General features: G+C 36.3%; 1 protein-coding gene across 1 annotated transcript in view; it reads right to left on the reverse strand.

The window, feature by feature from the left end:
* The window catches only part of COL28A1 (collagen type XXVIII alpha 1 chain), a 59,112-nt gene that overhangs the window by 15,812 nt on the left and 25,785 nt on the right, over nt 1-17,515 (reverse strand). Inside the window, exons 20-25 of the mRNA XM_041466834.1 lie at nt 15,675-15,743; nt 15,042-15,113; nt 14,365-14,433; nt 11,465-11,533; nt 7,588-7,659; nt 6,029-6,097 (exon numbers count right to left, since the gene is read on the reverse strand). Coding sequence (XP_041322768.1) covers nt 6,029-6,097; nt 7,588-7,659; nt 11,465-11,533; nt 14,365-14,433; nt 15,042-15,113; nt 15,675-15,743 — 420 coding nt within the window. The remainder of the gene's footprint in view (nt 1-6,028; nt 6,098-7,587; nt 7,660-11,464; nt 11,534-14,364; nt 14,434-15,041; nt 15,114-15,674; nt 15,744-17,515) is intronic.

The raw sequence follows: 17,515 nt of genomic DNA on the forward strand, positions 1-17,515 counted from the left end.
TTCCTCAGACAGTGATTTTATGAGTGAGGGAATAGGCATACATTCAACACATGATTACTAGAAAAGTCTCATCCATTCCTTGGAAAAAAAAAAAAAAAGTAGTCTATAACTAATAAGTTAGAGATGCAGAACATTCAACACATGATTACTAGAAAAGTCCCATCCATTCCTTGGGAAAAAAAAAAAAAAAAAAAAAATAAAGTAGTCTATAACTAACAAGTTAGAGATGCAGAATATTCTGATTTGTGTTTAGCTTGATATTCCTAAACATACTCCTCTATAGGCAAGCAGGGAATAGAGACATGCACTGAAAGGTTGTTGATCATCCAATATATTAAAAACAAAGCAGAAGAAATTGTATTTCTTGACAAAATTAAAAAGAAATCATTACACAAACTCTTAATTGTACTTATTTTTGCACTTGGAAAAGCTGTAGAAAGGGCTGTGCCTGCAGAGGGAGCATTCGATCTAGGACAGAAGTGCAAGTATAAATCACAAATCACAGATGTCACTTGAGTGGTGGTAGGTGAATGAAACAACATATCAAACAGATTAAAAGGAAAAAAAAACAAACAGAATCTTCTACCGATTTTCTTTACATTTTGGGAAGAATGTGTGCAGTCATTATAGTGACTGCTTTTAAGTAGAATTCCCAAGGTTCATTCTTTAGTTATGCAAACCTAGCAGGGCCCAAACTATGCTCAGGTATGAGGGACTTGGAGAGGTGGGAACTCTGATTACAAAGGCTAAGGCTCAGATTAAGTTTATAATGCTCTTTGTGACATAACATTTAGCTTTGGAATTCCTTTCCTGTTTCATCCAAAGCATTAGAGGCTGGCCAGTTTGAGTCAGGACATAGGCATGGTATATGGAGGCTCTTAGCTCTAAATTGCTGTGTCAGCGTGATTGGGTAAAACTAAGTGCCATGTTCAGCTGGGAGGAAATTTTTCCCTCAGATGACCTAAGGCATTTTTATCAGACCTTCCTTGCCAATGCAAAGAGCCAAGACATTGGCAATGTATCCATTTTTCTGTCTAGTACCTTCTAGTACCAGAGGAACACTTATTTGTGCTCAGTGTCCCCACAATCCCAACACAATTTTAAGCTGTTTGTAGGCCAACTCTTCATGAGCAGAAGTTGTGCAGAGCAGCCAGAGCTTTCCCTGTCCAAGCCTCCCTCTGAAATCTGCCAGAGATGTCAGAGCTAAGAGATATAGATATATATCTCTTTATTAAAAGGTACTTTTTAAGGAGATCCTGGAATACTGTGGCCTGTGAAACAGCCTGTGAGCTGCTGTAGTGGAAACTGAATAGGAGGTTACCAAATATAAATGATTCCTTATGGCCCAGTACCCAGTACACCTAAAACCTGCTCTTAGACCAGCCCTGACCAAAACCAGCCTAAGGGTGACCTGAAGTCATCTGCCTCTTCCTCCCATGGGTAACACAGTTTTCCACAGGGTCGTTGCAGGTGAAGGATTGAATTTTAGCCTCACATGCTTAGTTAATACCAGATGTCTCATTGAAAAGCTCTTTTGTAGAGCTTTATAGTAATCCTCACAGTTTCTGTATTTCTTGGTTTAAAGAAAAAGACTTATTTTGCTTTATGAGTTGTGAAGTGGAGCAGTTCTTTTTCCTAAGGTGTCATACTTAACTGTCCTACAGGGAATTCATTTCAAAAGCGATTAATACTGTTCTTTGATGAGGTCTAATTTATTTCCTGTATTGCACTTGTAGACAAGCTTGGCACCATCAGTAAAACAGTAAACTAGAAAAACACTGCTGAAGCAAGAAATAAAGAGCTGAGTCAAGACACTGTAAAGTGCAGGATTCCAATGTCTATTCTGTACCTTCTATTCAAGAAAAACAAAAAACCAAACATTAAATGGCCTAATGGTCAACTGAAAAGTAAATCTTGGATTTCCCAATATATATACCTCATTTACTGTGAAGGATGTGTGTTTGATACTGAAACATACAGCAGACACTGCAATACTCTCTTTAGTGAGAGTTAATGGATATAACAGTATTTGTAAGAACAACATGTTTTTAAAAAAAAAGGTATTACATCTCTATTTTCCACATTTTAGTTCAAATATGCAAACCCCAAGCTGCAAAAGTTGTTTATACTGCAACTGGATCCACCCCAAATGTTCATACACGAGGGACTTTGCTAAGGATTTCAATGATCTTTCTGCTATCCAGTAACTTGCTTTATTTCTAATGCTGGGCTCTTGCTCTTCAATGTCTGTAATTCACCTCCTAGCTGGGAACAGTGCTTTTAAATCAAATTTTTATTATATTCTGACATTATGTGCTTCTGTTTTAATGCTACAGAACATAGGGCTCTGCCAAGACTGAATGCATCCCACATGTTTCAGTTTTGTTTTCATGTGAATTTGACCTCTGATACATAAAATTCCTGTCTAGCAGTGTGCACATATGTGAGCCATTTCTGAAAGCAGAGAGAACAGAGCTTTGATTCAGATGAGTGGAACATTCCTATATAATGATCCTCAAAGGAATTTCAAATTAACTAGTGTGTAAATTTATGAGCCTCTTTTATCAAATAAATGTTCATTTTTTATATGCAGAGATTGTTGCTGCTTTTTTTTTTTTTTTCGGTTGTATAACAGGTAGTCAGTGCATTTACATTTCATTTGAAAAAACATAATATTTTCCATTTTATGAACTAAGTTCTAGGGGAATTCTTTCAATTCAAGTGAATTCTTTTTCCTTGTGGCACTTTTGCTACCAAGATGTTATGCAAAGATTAAAACATCAGACTGTAATATGGGCAAATAATCAGGGAATGAGAAGAGACCTTTATGTACTTAGTTTCTTTTTTTCCAGTGCACTCTTTACTATATCTGGTGTGAATAAAGAGAAGTAAATCAGACATGTTACATCTTGTTGGATAATGCTTGCTTTGGTGCAGCACTCATACACTGCAAAAGCTACAGCTGCTCACTCTGCACAGAACAACAAACATTTCATTCAACATGACTAACACACCAATCTAAGGGCATCATCAAAAAGAAGCCTACCTATTTCAAAGTAAAAAAATACAAATTAAATTTTTTACCAGATGTTTCTAACTCTTGAATTTTTTATTATCCTGACAGAGTGTTAGATAAGCATTACTCTGGGCAGGCAGGTTTGGTGGGCAATATCACACTTTAACACAAATAAAACATGTAGATCCATGAAAATTTTTCATAAAGAATTTGGTGCAAGCATGATTTGCCCTAATTGTGTTGTGTTACTTGCAAAGACAGCTACTCTGCAGGGTTCTGTTTTTCAGTAACTTGGACCTTATATTCAAACTACTGAATTCTGACAATTTTTGGGCCAATGGAAATGACTTGATGGAAATAATATACCTTTAATTTACATGGTAACCCTGATCTGACCTGGAATAGTCAGGAAACACAAGAATAGTGAGAACTATTTATCAGTTTGCTTTGGCCTAAGATGAGGATAAGAAAATCTATTACTAGATATTCAATTGTACTATTAGTAATATTAATTATAATGAAATTATTAGTACTTCATCCTGGTCCCAGCTACTTCACCTTGGCTTAATCAAATCTGGGTCACAGTACCACAGGCCTTTTGCCAAATTTATTATTAATTTATAATTTCCACTAACAAAACACAGATCATATCCCCCCACAAAAAGATGCTACCAACAAACTCCCTTTACTAGCACCATGAATAGAAATTCATTCCACACATCTTGAGGAATGGTAATAGTTTTTATGCTGTTCTTGGCTGGAGAAGGGACCAACAAATAAGGATTTGATGTCTTTATTAAGGAATATGAACAACTCTCTTCAACTGGCAATGATTAACGTTACTTAGAGCCAAGTTCATCAAGTCTGAATGTCAGCCTGGCAGTACCACAGTAATCCCTAAACCACTGAACGTCACCCACTGCCAGATCCAGACACCTCTTAAACACCTCTGGGAATGGTGACTCCATCACCTCCCCGGGCTATTCCAGTATTTGACCACCCTAGCAGTGAAAAACTTTTTCTAATATCTAATCTGGATCTCACTGTCTCAGCCTAAGGCCATATTACAGCTAACCTATGATTTAATTAAATATATATGCTATTTTATCACAAGACTTACAGTGATTTAAAAATAACTCTGATAAAAAAGACTGCCATGTTCACCACTGCAAAAAGTTGGCATATTTACTTTTACTTTACATCTTTTACCCCTTCATCCCCAATGCATTTAATGATTCCATATTGTACTTCCATCACTCATGATCTAGGTTGGAACTTCTCTGATAATTATACAGCTAAAGAGTTTCTTGCCCCAGCAATTACATGAACTCATGGTTGTAAGAATAGAATGGACTTATGACTCACTTTTGAATCTCTGATATAAAACAGGCACCATGATTTTTCTACGTATATTTCTGCATAGCTGTATATTTGTGATACTTTTCAGAAACACAGACACAAACACTGATTTTAAAATTTCCAGTTGTGAGAAATTTCACTGCAATTATTCTAGTGGTTTCCTTTCACTTAAAAAAAGGAAATTATTTATTTCCATTTTGGATTTAACAAAAATTTATTTCTATTACTCCCCTCTATTCCCACTAAAGTTGTGATATACACTTCTGGACTTCATAATCCTTCAGCCATGGCATCATAGTGGGAGATCATCTTTTTTGATAATGTGACTTTCCAATTCCTTTTCATTAGGAATCACTACTTTCCAGAATTATGCATTTAGGAAGGAAGGAACAATTCAGATGTAATGATACCCCTAGACATCCTGAAGTCATAAGTTAAATCTTTATCAATACCTGCCTTGATAATTTCATATAAGATTCTAGGATTTTAATGAAATGTTCTTCTGTAGTATCAAGAATCATGTATTATAAGACTACATTATAGCAAGACTGATATTTCTGTTTGGAAAGATAGTCTCACACAGAAAAACATAATTAATTTAGCCATATACATTTTTTGTAAATTTTTATTGAATAACATAATTGAAATAACTTTTAGTTCTTGCATTACTTGATGTGAAATGCCTTATATTGATAGGCAATAATTCAAAAGAGAAACATAAAGCCAGGTTTCCCAGATCCCAATGGCATTGGGACCATCCTGTGGTAATTCTAAAATCAAGTCATTCTAAGAATGAATGTCCTTCAATTTTTCCTTTATTGTGGATGTTTTTGAGAGGTTATTGCAGTTTATTTTAAATGTAAATTCTCCTGTTCAGAGAACTGAAGTTGAAAGTTCCTTCTGTTTGGCAAAAAACTTGTTTGGGCAATATTTCTTTTGCTTCCTTCTCCACTTCACATATGCAAAGAGGATATCATTAATAACACCACTCTGGGATATTTTAAAGCAATTTGTTGTATGATTCTAGTCTTAAGTCTCTTTTTTCAACTTTTTATAACATAACAATTACTATGTGACTTTTTAGGTGACTGCTTATAGTTTCATACGACTTTAGCTATTCTGTGTCTTATGGAAAACCTTGGAAGTGTTTCAGTGTTGTACTTCAAATCCCTTTATCAGTTTTTTTGTTTGTTTGGGATTTTTTGTGAGTTTTGCCTCTAAACAAATAAATTATTTTAGATAAAGGTTTATACTCTTAGGAATCCAGCTTAAAAGATATCTCAGTAGTTCCATATAACCCTTAACTCATTTTTTGGCCTCATCCCTCATATTTCTGCCAGAGAAAGAAGGGCACAATTATTAGGCAATACTGTGCTTGTGTTGGATCCTGACTTCCACCAGCATCTAGAAGCATCCTGGGCTTTGGATGTATGGAAAACCTCTAGATTTGTATCCTGTCTGAGGATAAAGTGAGAACTAGTTTTTGTCACATCAGAAAAGTCTATAACAAGCATTTCTTCTAACAGAAATGAAAAGTGGGAGATGAGAATGTAGCATTTTGTCGTATATTTGTCGTTCTTATCCAATGCATTTTTTGGAAGATGTCTGCTTTGTTTACAAGTCAGGTGCATTGGTCTACCATTGGACAAATACCTTTGGTCCAGCATCTCCCACGCCTTTTGGTCCCTCTGGTCCTTCAGGGCCTGCTGGTCCTGGAGGTCCCTGGTACAGCAGAGAAATAAAGCATGTCAGTAGTTTTCTTAAGGTCCTCATGTTTTTCAACAAAGAAGAGAATTTCTTCACATTTTTGATGTGTAGTGAGCAACAGCCATCCTGAGTTCCAGATGGAAACCTAAAAAGACTCAGATTGGTGGAAAAAAGTACAACTCTTGACTTAAGAACATTGTTCTCAGCTCAGAGAAAACAGTTAAAAAGCAGACATTGCTCTGTGATTCATATGCTGCAAGCATTAGACAACTGAAATCCCAGAGCTATCCCATCTAAATGTAGGGGTTAGGTAACCCTAACATATTTGTGTGTACTTGTGTTTGGTAGCCTGTTCTCCTGAACTCCCTGCTCAATTCATCTGTCCTTTCACCTGCCTTTCATACTGCCGGAGGCATTTCCAGGCTCCCTTTCAGCATTTATAGGGCAGATGGCTTTGACACATCCTGCTACTTAGCCACACAAACCTTGTCCATATCTGACAGTGCTTTATGAAGCTGGCTTTCCAGCTCATGAGACACAGAATGGCAGGAGAAAGATGTTAACATGAGACAGCACAACAGAACCTTTGCACATTACACAACATGAAACATGTCAGGTACATGGCATTACACCAGGACTGCTGGGTGAATGCCTTATGTAATAATTCTGATCCCAAAGGACCTTCTCAGCATCACTTTGAATGATAGGAAATTTGAGCTCAATAGGAATTTAGAAGCACTCAGGTCCCACCTCAGTGCATTTGGGAGTGCTTTGGAGGGTTGTAGTTTGAAATAAAGCTGGATTAGACACATAAAAAAATAGTGCTAGTGGAAGTTTGACATGTGGTGGTTGAGGGACGGCAAGAGTATTTCCACTTTCTGCTGGAAAAGAGAGAGGCTGGTCAAACATGTCTATGTGGTTTTGGGTGACTGAAATTTAGGATGATATGTCCTTGTAATGGAATGTGCCAGCTAGAACACTCAGATATTAATTCTATCTGAAGCCAACCATCAGAAAAGCAAGAGGTGAAAAATCTTCAAATTAGAGGATTTAACTGTCCAGTATGAAAACCAGCTGAAAATCCAAGGAACTGGAACTGCAAAATTTGGTCAAGCATATGGTATTAGAAATCTTGATCAGAGAAGAGTAAAGAAAAGGGAAGCAAAAAAAAAATAAAAACACCTCAAAACAGTGATTATATTTAAACACGTATGAGCAGCCATAAAGATTTTTATGGAATTACATGGTATCCTTTTCATGACAATGAAATGAGAATCATTTATATCCAGTTCCAACTGCTTGTACAACTGATACTGTATATAGTAAAAGGCTTAAAAATAGCCATGATACATTTAAATTAGCTAAAGGATGATTAACTGCACTTAGTTAGGTAACTAAATCTAAGCAACTAAATATTGTGTTATCACACAGTAATTTTTTGGGGTTTTTTTTGTTTGTTGGTTTGGTGTTTTCAACACAAAGTACAGAATTACAACTCTACTTACAGCTTCACCTTTGTCACCTTTGTCAGCTTTTGCTCCTTGGGGTCCAGGTGGTCCAGGTGGTCCTTGCTTCCCCTAAAGGGGAATAGGAAGTCAGAAATCGTGCCACTACCTGGACTATCGCAGTGTAAAGAATATTAACAAGCATGTAAGGAAGCTATTTAAAATCTTTTTGGAAATATAGAAGAGCAGTTACCAGCTCTTAAAATTCATTCACAAGGTTCAGAAATTGCTATGCTTTTTTTTTTTATTATGGTTTCAATTGAATTAATTAAGATTTTAGAAGAATAAGAATTCTTATTAGGAAATTGTTAATTTCTGGATTTGCTGTTGCAAAGAGAAATTTCCAGAGCATTGACTTTGTATTCAGCCCATACAAAGTTAAGTTTATTTCCAAAAACAAACTTTTGTCAGTTTAGGGGTAAGTTTGAGCAATAAGAACTGAATTCAGAATACTTAAACATGATATGCCAGCCTAAAGTCATATGTGCACATTTTGCGCTTCCAAGTAAACACATTGGTTCTCTCATACAGTAAAGCAGAACTTCATTCTACAAGGGAAAGTAGGAAAAGAAAGAAATATAACAGTTATAAGAAAAAGAACAGTCTAAAATGCTCTCTTATCAAGAAACAATCACTCCTTCTGTTGACCCTTCCACTGACTCCCACTAAAGGTTTGTCCATCTGCAAAACATCAATGATTCCTTTCATGGCCAGACAAGAAGCAAATAGCAAACTTTTCCTCTTTCCTCACTCCAGTGAGAGTTTTCCTGACATTTGATGAAAAAATTAGCTGAGCTTGAAATAGACTGTTCACAGAACCCAGAAAGAAAACATGTTGCTTTGAAGCATCTCTGAGGGTATGCTGTTGGTCTGTACTGTAGGTGCTCACATGACAGCACCAGCAATGGGAAATCCTCATGGATGCGTGTAGGTCCCACATGCACCTCCCTCCCGAGCATGGCATGGATATTGTGGCTGTGCAGAGAGAACTGCACACCCTTCGCTCTGTCCCACAGAACCAAGAAATGTTAATGCACTCTATGAAAATGTGTGGTAGAGTGCTGTCAACAACTTCTTGAGTGTTTAATGTACATAGGTATAACATATCCTCAAGAATAATTACATACAAATATATTAATATTTCCCTGTCTACTCCAGTAAAAGGAAATAACAAGGAAAATGAAAATACAAGGGACAGAAAACTGTTGTTTCATTGTGCATTGTACCTGTAAATTTCTACAATAATATAATACTTCAAGAAATCAAGAAGAGAGTCCAGTTAGCAGCTCAGACCTCAGCACCTGCTCTGTCTGAATACAATGTCCATGTCTGGACAACAAACCAGCTTGCATTTTAGTTGGATACACAACTAAAACAAACTTTTGGCCAAAATCTCTTGTCCCTTGAATGTCTCTACCATAGACACTAATAGCGTATTCTTATTAACCAATTTAGTCCTATCAGAAAAATGGAAGAGATGCTTTGGGTCTCCTAAAGTTATACGTCATAGGTTTAGGCTAGGAGGTAGGTAAATGAAGAAAGACAAGGTAGACTCAATATTCTGGGTAAGATGAAACCCTGAAATTACTTTAGATTGAATGTGGATAGCAATCCAAGCATGCCTTATGCCCGAGTAAATTTTATGTAATAGGTCACTCCTGTATGAATCACATCCATTCTTGAATACAATGGGACAGTTTCACTGAGAGACTTTAAACTGACCCTGATCACCAGATTCAAACTGTGTCAGCTCTCAAAAATGTCTCTTCATGTCTCCTAATTTTCAAATTATGGAATTTATGAATTTTGATCCACCTCTGTAAAAATTTAAACAACCAGGCATGCTTCTAGATCATAAATAGCTTTATAATGGAAAGTCAATTTCAGCTCTTCCTGATTCTTAATATCCATAGATCTTAAACTGTGGATAAAATGGGAAATGTTTCAGAAATGTTTAATAACATTTTTATTTAACAAGAAAGGAAAACATAAATCATGGGTTCATATCTGCTTTTACTTCTAATCTTGCTACAGTAAAAAACAGCCAAACAGATGTTTTCATTTAATCCCAGCAGGCTGCTGTAAATACCAAATACATATTAACACATTCTCTTCTGGGAGAATTGGGATTTTGTCATGTGTCTGGATTTGCTATTAGTAGCATAACCATAAATACTATAAATCTACTTAGGTCAAATCTACAGCCAAATCTTATATAAGAAACAGTTCTCCAGTCCAGATTATTTTGTTGGGGCTATTTAAACAGTCACAGAAGAGATGGCCTAGGAGCAAATCTGGGATTACTGCTTTCCACAGTTTTGTGGTGTCTGGAAGACTCACTCAAAGTCAGTGCACTGGTAAGGGAGCAAATGCCCCAAAGCCACAGATGGTCTGCTGAATTAATTCATCTGCTTTTCAAGCCTTTCCAGGGCAGGTTCTAAAGTGTAGAAGTGTGGTAAAATGGATGGTGGGTGCTGCTACCTTCCCGAAAGCGTCTTCTGGGAAAGCCACACGGGCAAGTACAGTCACTCAATCCACACTCACACCACAGAGAGGTCAGCAAAGAAAGATGGAAAGGGTCTCTGCATGGAGCTCCAGTGAGGTTCATTGTAGAGTCACGCCAAAGGATTCCAGGGACAAAAGGCAAACAAACAGTTCAGGGTCCTGGGTTAAGGATGGGGTCACAGCCAATCATTTGGGGGCACAGGGGTAGTACAAAGGGCAGGGCAAAAGGGGAAAACCTATGGGGAAAGGGCAGATTAACATAATACTGCAGAGCATCATGGGAGAAGCCCCTTTCAACTCACCCTAAGGAGAGGCATTCTCGAAGGCAGTGATAAATTCTTCCAGGGCAATATCCTAGAAATTTCCCTAATAGGCTCAAAGGCCTCCACACTAAAGCAGTTTTCCAGAGTAATATTATAAAAATAGTTGCTTCTACACCCTTTCAAAACAACAACAAAAAGTGTATATAAACATAAATCTTGCATCCATGGTGATTAAAAAGAAATTAAAACAGCTATTATAATCAAAACCTAATTGATTAAGGATATGACTGCTCAATTAAGTCATGTTCATCACTCCTTTTTATAAGAATAATAGAGTGAAGTAATTTCTATATTATGGACAAAGGAAATGTAGAGTTTTCAAAAAATCAGAAATAAAAGTTTCTGAATGGTTCAATGTGCTATTCAGCATCCTCTGGTAGAGGTAGTGGTAGAACTGTGTCAAGCCAGGAGTAAATACCACCACTGGTATTCCTAAAACATTATCATGCAAAAGCTATTGAATTAAGTGGCTTTATTTTGAGCTATATGTTGTTAGATGGACGTACAGTAATTGATTTCTGAATTTGGGTCTGTTGTCTAGATTTCCATAAAGTGAAGTGATGGAATTGAGCAGAATATTTTATGTACAGACATGGTAAAGTAGAAAGGAAAAAAAAAAGATGTTTCTGAAGAAGGTTCCCAATTTTAGTCTGGGAAGATCATAAGAATGGTAGCTTTCCTTGAAATAATCCCTTATCAGAAAATCTTGAAGAAAGTTGCAGCCCAGATCACAAGTGACAGAAGTACAATATGATATAAAGTGTGTTGGAGGGGAAGAAGTGAATTTGAAGAACTGCATTCCTAATGAAGACTTCCTATGGGAAGTTTGCAGGGTGAGGTACACTGGACTAGTTATTTATACAATTTTGTGTTTCTTCTTTGTAAACATAATACATTTCTTTTAAAAATAGACATAACCTGGAATGATGGAAAAGATGAAGAATTAGTGATTTCCTTTACTTAAAAGGTTCAAGTGGTGTCTATATTTTCACAGTTTTGCATATGTCTCACGCTTATTTATTTTCTATCTTTTGTCTAAAAACTCCTACCATTGGTCCCATTATTGAATTTCCAGGAATTCCAGGATCTCCCGGTAGTCCCTTGTATCCTGGATCCCCCTATCCAAAAAGAAACAAATTCAAAATTATATCACAAATTCAAAATTATATTAACTATATTCAGTTTTAACTTCAAAAGTTTTACAGAAAAGAACAAGTGTTCGGTTCTTACAGTGACAATTTTTGGGCTAGGTAACATGAAACCAGTACTTCTAGAGGAAGATTTCACTACCTTCATTCTGACCTCTCTCATACTTCTGCTTCTCCCCAGCTGTGTAAAAGGGTTCGTTCTACCTTGACAAATAACTTGATGGCTTTAGTTTTCAGATGAAGGTTGAATGTCACCATTCACTTTGAGAGGCCAGATGCACCTGTGGCTCCTGCCTGCTTTTGCCCTGCAGGCTGCATAACCTTGTTTCTGTCAGAGCACATAGGGAACAGCAAGGAAATTCAAAGACAAGTGCTGAGACAGAGTATGTTTAGAAAGCCTATAGATTCAATGGCACAGCACTTCAAAATTGCAAGTTCCATTGTCTGAAGTCTCAGGGAGAAACTCAAGTTTTCCACAAATATTACACAGCACAACTCTTTGGTAGCAGCTCTGTCAGTGGCTTTCCGGGAAAGCAATCAGGCTTAGAATTCACATTCCTTATGTTAACCCTTCATGGAGCAAAATTTGCCTCCTTCTTGTATTTAAACTTTGGCAAGAGATGCTTCACTTTACGTTAAGGAACTTACTAAGAAAATCTAAATTTGTAACGAAACATTTGCAATTTCTCAGTAAGAAGAACATGCAGTATTTCAGGAAACATTCACTAGGGAATGCAATTAAATGCTCTCTCAAAACCACTGAGCAGCTGTAACCATGACAAAGAAATATTAGAAAAAACAGCTTTCTAATGTCACTGTCCCCATATTAGTAACAGCATAATGATTGTTAAGGGAAATAAAACTCCAGTCCTCAAATGTGGGTGTAGCTTAAAAGAAATAAACTCCCAATGGACACAACCATGGCTGCCCAGGAGGTAAGACCTCTAGCAATCACTAATCACCATCTCACATACTTAAAGATGTCCCAAAAAGACCTCAGACTCACAGAAATAACTCCAAGCTTTGAGAAACATTCTCTGCATTAGAAATTTATCATGTCTGTCTTCTCAATTGCAGACACCAGGATGTTTTAGGAACAAAATTAGTAATTATCATTCTACTTTACGTAGCTGAAAGATAAAACAGACCTGTGTAGCCTGTTACATTATTGATCAACTGTCCAAAACATAGCAGATATTTGTTTAAATCAAAGAAGTTATGATGGAACTGAAGAGACAAAGTTTTGTATATTTTTAAAAAATGAACTTGCATATTGTAATTACCCAAATACTTGGGGGTTTTCCACCAGCTACTGCCCATATAAGCCCTGCTCTAAAATTTAGTAAAGAATTTCAAAAGACTCCTACAGACTTCATTGGATTTTGGATAATGACCCATCTCCTATGAAAGTTGTATGAACTGTACTGAAGAGATATAAAATCATGGGGAAAAAGGCAAGGAACTCAACAAAATTATTTTTCAGCATGAATTTATTAATGAACAACCTTGACTCCCTTACTTGTCTATTTAAAAATGTCACAGTAACTGGAAAAACACAAAGAAGATTTATTTGATTTACTAAAACTTGCCCTCATACAAGTTGTGCCTTTTAGCATGTCACCTGTATTCTCCTCATATAAAGTTTGTTACGTTATTATGGTTTGAAACCAATATAGGAGATATGGGCATCTCACAATCTTCTTTTTTTCCTCTATGTGTTTCCATTTTTACTCTAGGTATACCCTGACCATTTTGCATTTTTGTTTTTCTTTCTCCTCCATGCACAAACAAGTCCAAAACACATCATATCCCTCTGTGATGTCCTATTGCCAGACTGTATATGTCATATATATTGTATATATTCCTTTATACCCTCCTGCACTGTCATACCCTCCTGTACTTGTGGAGGGGGCGCATATATTTTTAAGGAAGAAGGAAAATGGGGGTGAAATTGCTTCAGAATGATACGATATGCATTAGTGATTCCCTCACTCTAAAAACAGCAAAGTGAAAAGTAACAACTAAAGTTGAAATTACCTAACATATTATAACAAGAATAATTTAAGTAACAAGAGTACTCCATTATTTAAATATCACTGAATTTTATAAGAATAATTTAAGTAACAGAAGTACTTTATTATTTAAACATCAGTAAGTTTCAAATACTTTTAAAACCTTCCAAGTTAGCTTTTTTTTTTTTTTTTTTGTTTAATCTACCTATTTTACTCAGCAGGACAAGTCCCACTTATTTCAAGTACATTTTTCCCATAGAGAAAATGAGATGGATGTAGCCCTAGCTATCTTCTACATGACATTTCATTTCAAGTAGAACATACAGACCAGCTGTTCATTTGGAAATGACATACAAACACTCATCTCAAAAAAAATCAGCATATAACACCCTAGAACTATACATAAACTTATTCTTGCAGGGGTTTAATGCCATATTTTAAGAAGCAAAAAGCATAGCAAATTTGGAAAAAAAAAAAACTTCAAACTAAATAATTTCACAGGAGGGACCTAACCAAAACAGAAATCTAATAAGTTTTTGGGTTTTTTTAAACAAATGGCTTCAGGAGGAAATAATTATGTACCAAGTTCAGCATGCTAGTAAAGGTCCTGACCTCCAACACTGTCTGTTAATCTTTAACACTTTTTAGTCTTTATTTCTGAAATTCAGTATTTTTCTTCTTACCTCAAGGAATTTTAAGTTCTTTAAACAGATTCTTTTAATTTTGACAGAAATGCACACTAGAAATTTCCAATCACTGGTCTCTAGGAAATATCTATCAGATAGTCACCTTTGGTCCAGGAGGTCCCCAAACAGATGCTCCAGGTACACCAGGGGGTCCTGTCTCTCCACGATCACCCTGTTACAAAATGGAATAATTAGACTTAAACAGACAGTTTGACTTTCTGAACTAAAAATATCTACAGTATAGATCCACCAGCAAAACAAGTAATATTGTAAAAAAATATCTAAATCAACATATTGTTCTTATGAAAGCTGGTCTAAGTTTAATGTTTTAAATAACTATTGACTGTTAAATAACTGTGTATTTGACTTTTCTTCATTTTAATTAATTTTTTTGTCTGGCTTACAATCCAATGGAATAAGCAGAACACATATTATTTCAATATCCTTATAATTCATTCACAGCAATACTTACAAAATATTGTAACAGGAAGTTAATGATTCAAAGTAAAAATTGTGAAAATACTCATGGTTAGATTCACTCGGACAACTTTAGTCTAGCTTATCAGTGCTCATGCATAACTATAAGTAATTATATCTTTCACTATTCTTTTTCTCCTTGAGACTACTGTGTCATTTAGGATAGATGATAGAAATATTTCTGCTTTCCCTTTGTTAAGTCTCTAAGCATCAGATGCTTGAGAAATTTTTACACTACATAAGCTTCATAGATTTTTTAAATAAAATAGAAAGAGAAGGGTTACCATGGAAGAACAAGCTTACTTTTGGTCCAGCTTGGCCTTGTAGTCCTGTAGGACCAATCATTCCTTTGGATCCTTTTTCTCCAGGGTCACCCTGAAGAAAACAAACTTTTTTTTCAATCACAGCAAAGATTCATTCACAGCTGCAGCTACACAAATAGCCCAAACCACAACAATAATTATTAATCCATAGAGACATTTAGATGTTCCACTCTAACTGAAATCCTGCTCATTCCTAGAATGTGACCCAAATTTCCTAAATTATATGAAATGGCAGATAAAAGTTGCCTCTCTACTAATGCATCTTTCTAGACTTTTAATTTCATATTAAGATATCTAACTATTCTCCTAATTTCTCTTAGCTTCTCTCTATCAACACATTAAGCTAATCTGTCACTTCTGAACTTTAATGAAAATTCTGTACTGAATTTTTAGGAAATCTCTACCACCCTATTAACTTCAGGCTCCGCGTTTAGAGTCTGATTTTGCTGCACTTGTTCAGGCTACAGAACACATTGCTCTCTCTCTTCAATCCTTTTAAATCATCAACTAAAATAGAGTTGATACTTATAATACAATGAATGAAAAAGTAGCTCAGAATCCAAACTCTTACAAAAGTCCGTAGTATTTCCCCAGCATGCATATCAAGTCATACCTTTTGACCCAAAAGTCCTTTGCCAGGGGGTCCTTCTGGGCCTCTTGGACCTTCATCTCCCTTTTCCCCCTAACAGAGAATAAATGATTAATTACTTTTCATGTAGTTAATTTTACGGATAGAGTTATGAGAAACAGTGCTGTCATAAATACTTTCCCCCAAAATGTCAGTAAATATCTGGTTTTTTTTTTTTTCCTACAAAGAATAAAGTATTCTGTCTCTTAAAGCCTTGCAATCTCCTCCATTCATATTCCTTATTTTCACAGACATTTGTAATAGTGCCATTTGCAACTGCATCAATTTTTTGTAGGAAGGATTCCATGCATATACTTATAAGAGGAAGAGAAATGCTTGCAAACTTAACAAAAAATATCTTGATGGACCAATTCTGAGAAGTAATTTTAGACCAATATATAGCCAGTGGTCAATCCAGGCTGAAAATATTTGCCAGGAACATTAAATAACTCAAAAATAGCCCACACAAAACATTCTATTAAGGAACATTATCTACAAAATATTTATGCATAATACAAGCCAGATTAGTGTATCAGGACACCTGTAGGTAATTTAGAGAGTGAAAGGTAGATTAAAATGAGGTTAAAATCCATTTCTGATTTGAATTGTTGATGGAAGTGACACTACAGAGCCTGTTGTTGATAGGCATCAGTCTGGATCCCACTATAGTGAGACATTGTCACACCAGCAAACAACTGCTGTAATACCACCATGCTACTTACTGCAGGCATCCAGCTGTTCTGTGCACTGCCCTGAATACCCAGGGTAGCTGCTCAGTACTACTACTTTTACCTTCAGTGGCTTACAACAGGGAAAGTGGCAGCACAGAATTAATCATCAGAGTAAAGGCAATATGCAAGAGAAAAAACCAAAAACCCAGCATGACCATCTGTAACTTTAACCCAACATTTACTCTTAATGCTGATGCACTTCTGATACACTCGAATCTTACTTTTTGAGCAGTGGATGATAGAAATTTTAAAAATATAATTAAGTAGCAACAGAAATGCTACATATCTTCTCACAGTGGAAGGCTTACTGCTTCAGGCTGGAGCTCATCTGACTGGTAGTTCTACTTTTAGGTGACAAAAATGTGAAGTTGCCGTCTAAATAGATATTTGCTACTATTCAAATATTTTCTGATTTAAAGTCCACAGTCAAAAACGCTGATTTGCTTACTCCAAATTATGTTTAGTTTATCAGTTCTACATATCAGCCAGCTGCTACCCTCTTGTAAGAGCTGCACAGTAGCTGTCTGGAGGCACCTGGATTCTCAGCAGCAGTTAAAAATGCAAAGCACTGACTTTTGCTTACTCACAGTTCATTAATTTTGGAAAGAGTACAATTAAAAGCTTTCATTTAATTTGCTGTAAATTTACTATTTTGGGCACTCTGCTTTGCACCCCTCTAAATTACTGTCCACCATTTTGAATACATGCTTCTTTTTCCAAATGTGGTGGAGTTTCTCCTAGATCCTCAGAGTTTCCCTTGAGAACAAACAGCCCTGTGTTCAGCTGTTTGTGCGGATTCCTGCACCACAGCTGACAGCTGCAGCCACAGCTCAGCACCCTGTGAGATGCCTTCAGTCCCACTGATGCAGCATTACTTCTCAGTGTCAGGAAAGACCTGAACAGGCCACGAGGAACAGGCTAAAGACATGAGCTATCTGCTCTCCAAGAAGATTGTGACATGTAACAGTAGCCAACTGCCCACAAAAGCCAGGGCTGCTTGCCTGCAGCTCAGTTGCTCATTCAGGTGGTAACCACTGTTAGCAGAGTTTGTTGGACACATCTCACCCAGTCCCTCATCCCTGGCAAAAGTATTGG

This window comes from Pyrgilauda ruficollis, unplaced genomic scaffold (assembly GCF_017590135.1).
Source record: "Pyrgilauda ruficollis isolate IOZ18807 unplaced genomic scaffold, ASM1759013v1 scaffold2, whole genome shotgun sequence".
Taxonomy (NCBI): domain Eukaryota; kingdom Metazoa; phylum Chordata; class Aves; order Passeriformes; family Passeridae; genus Pyrgilauda; species Pyrgilauda ruficollis.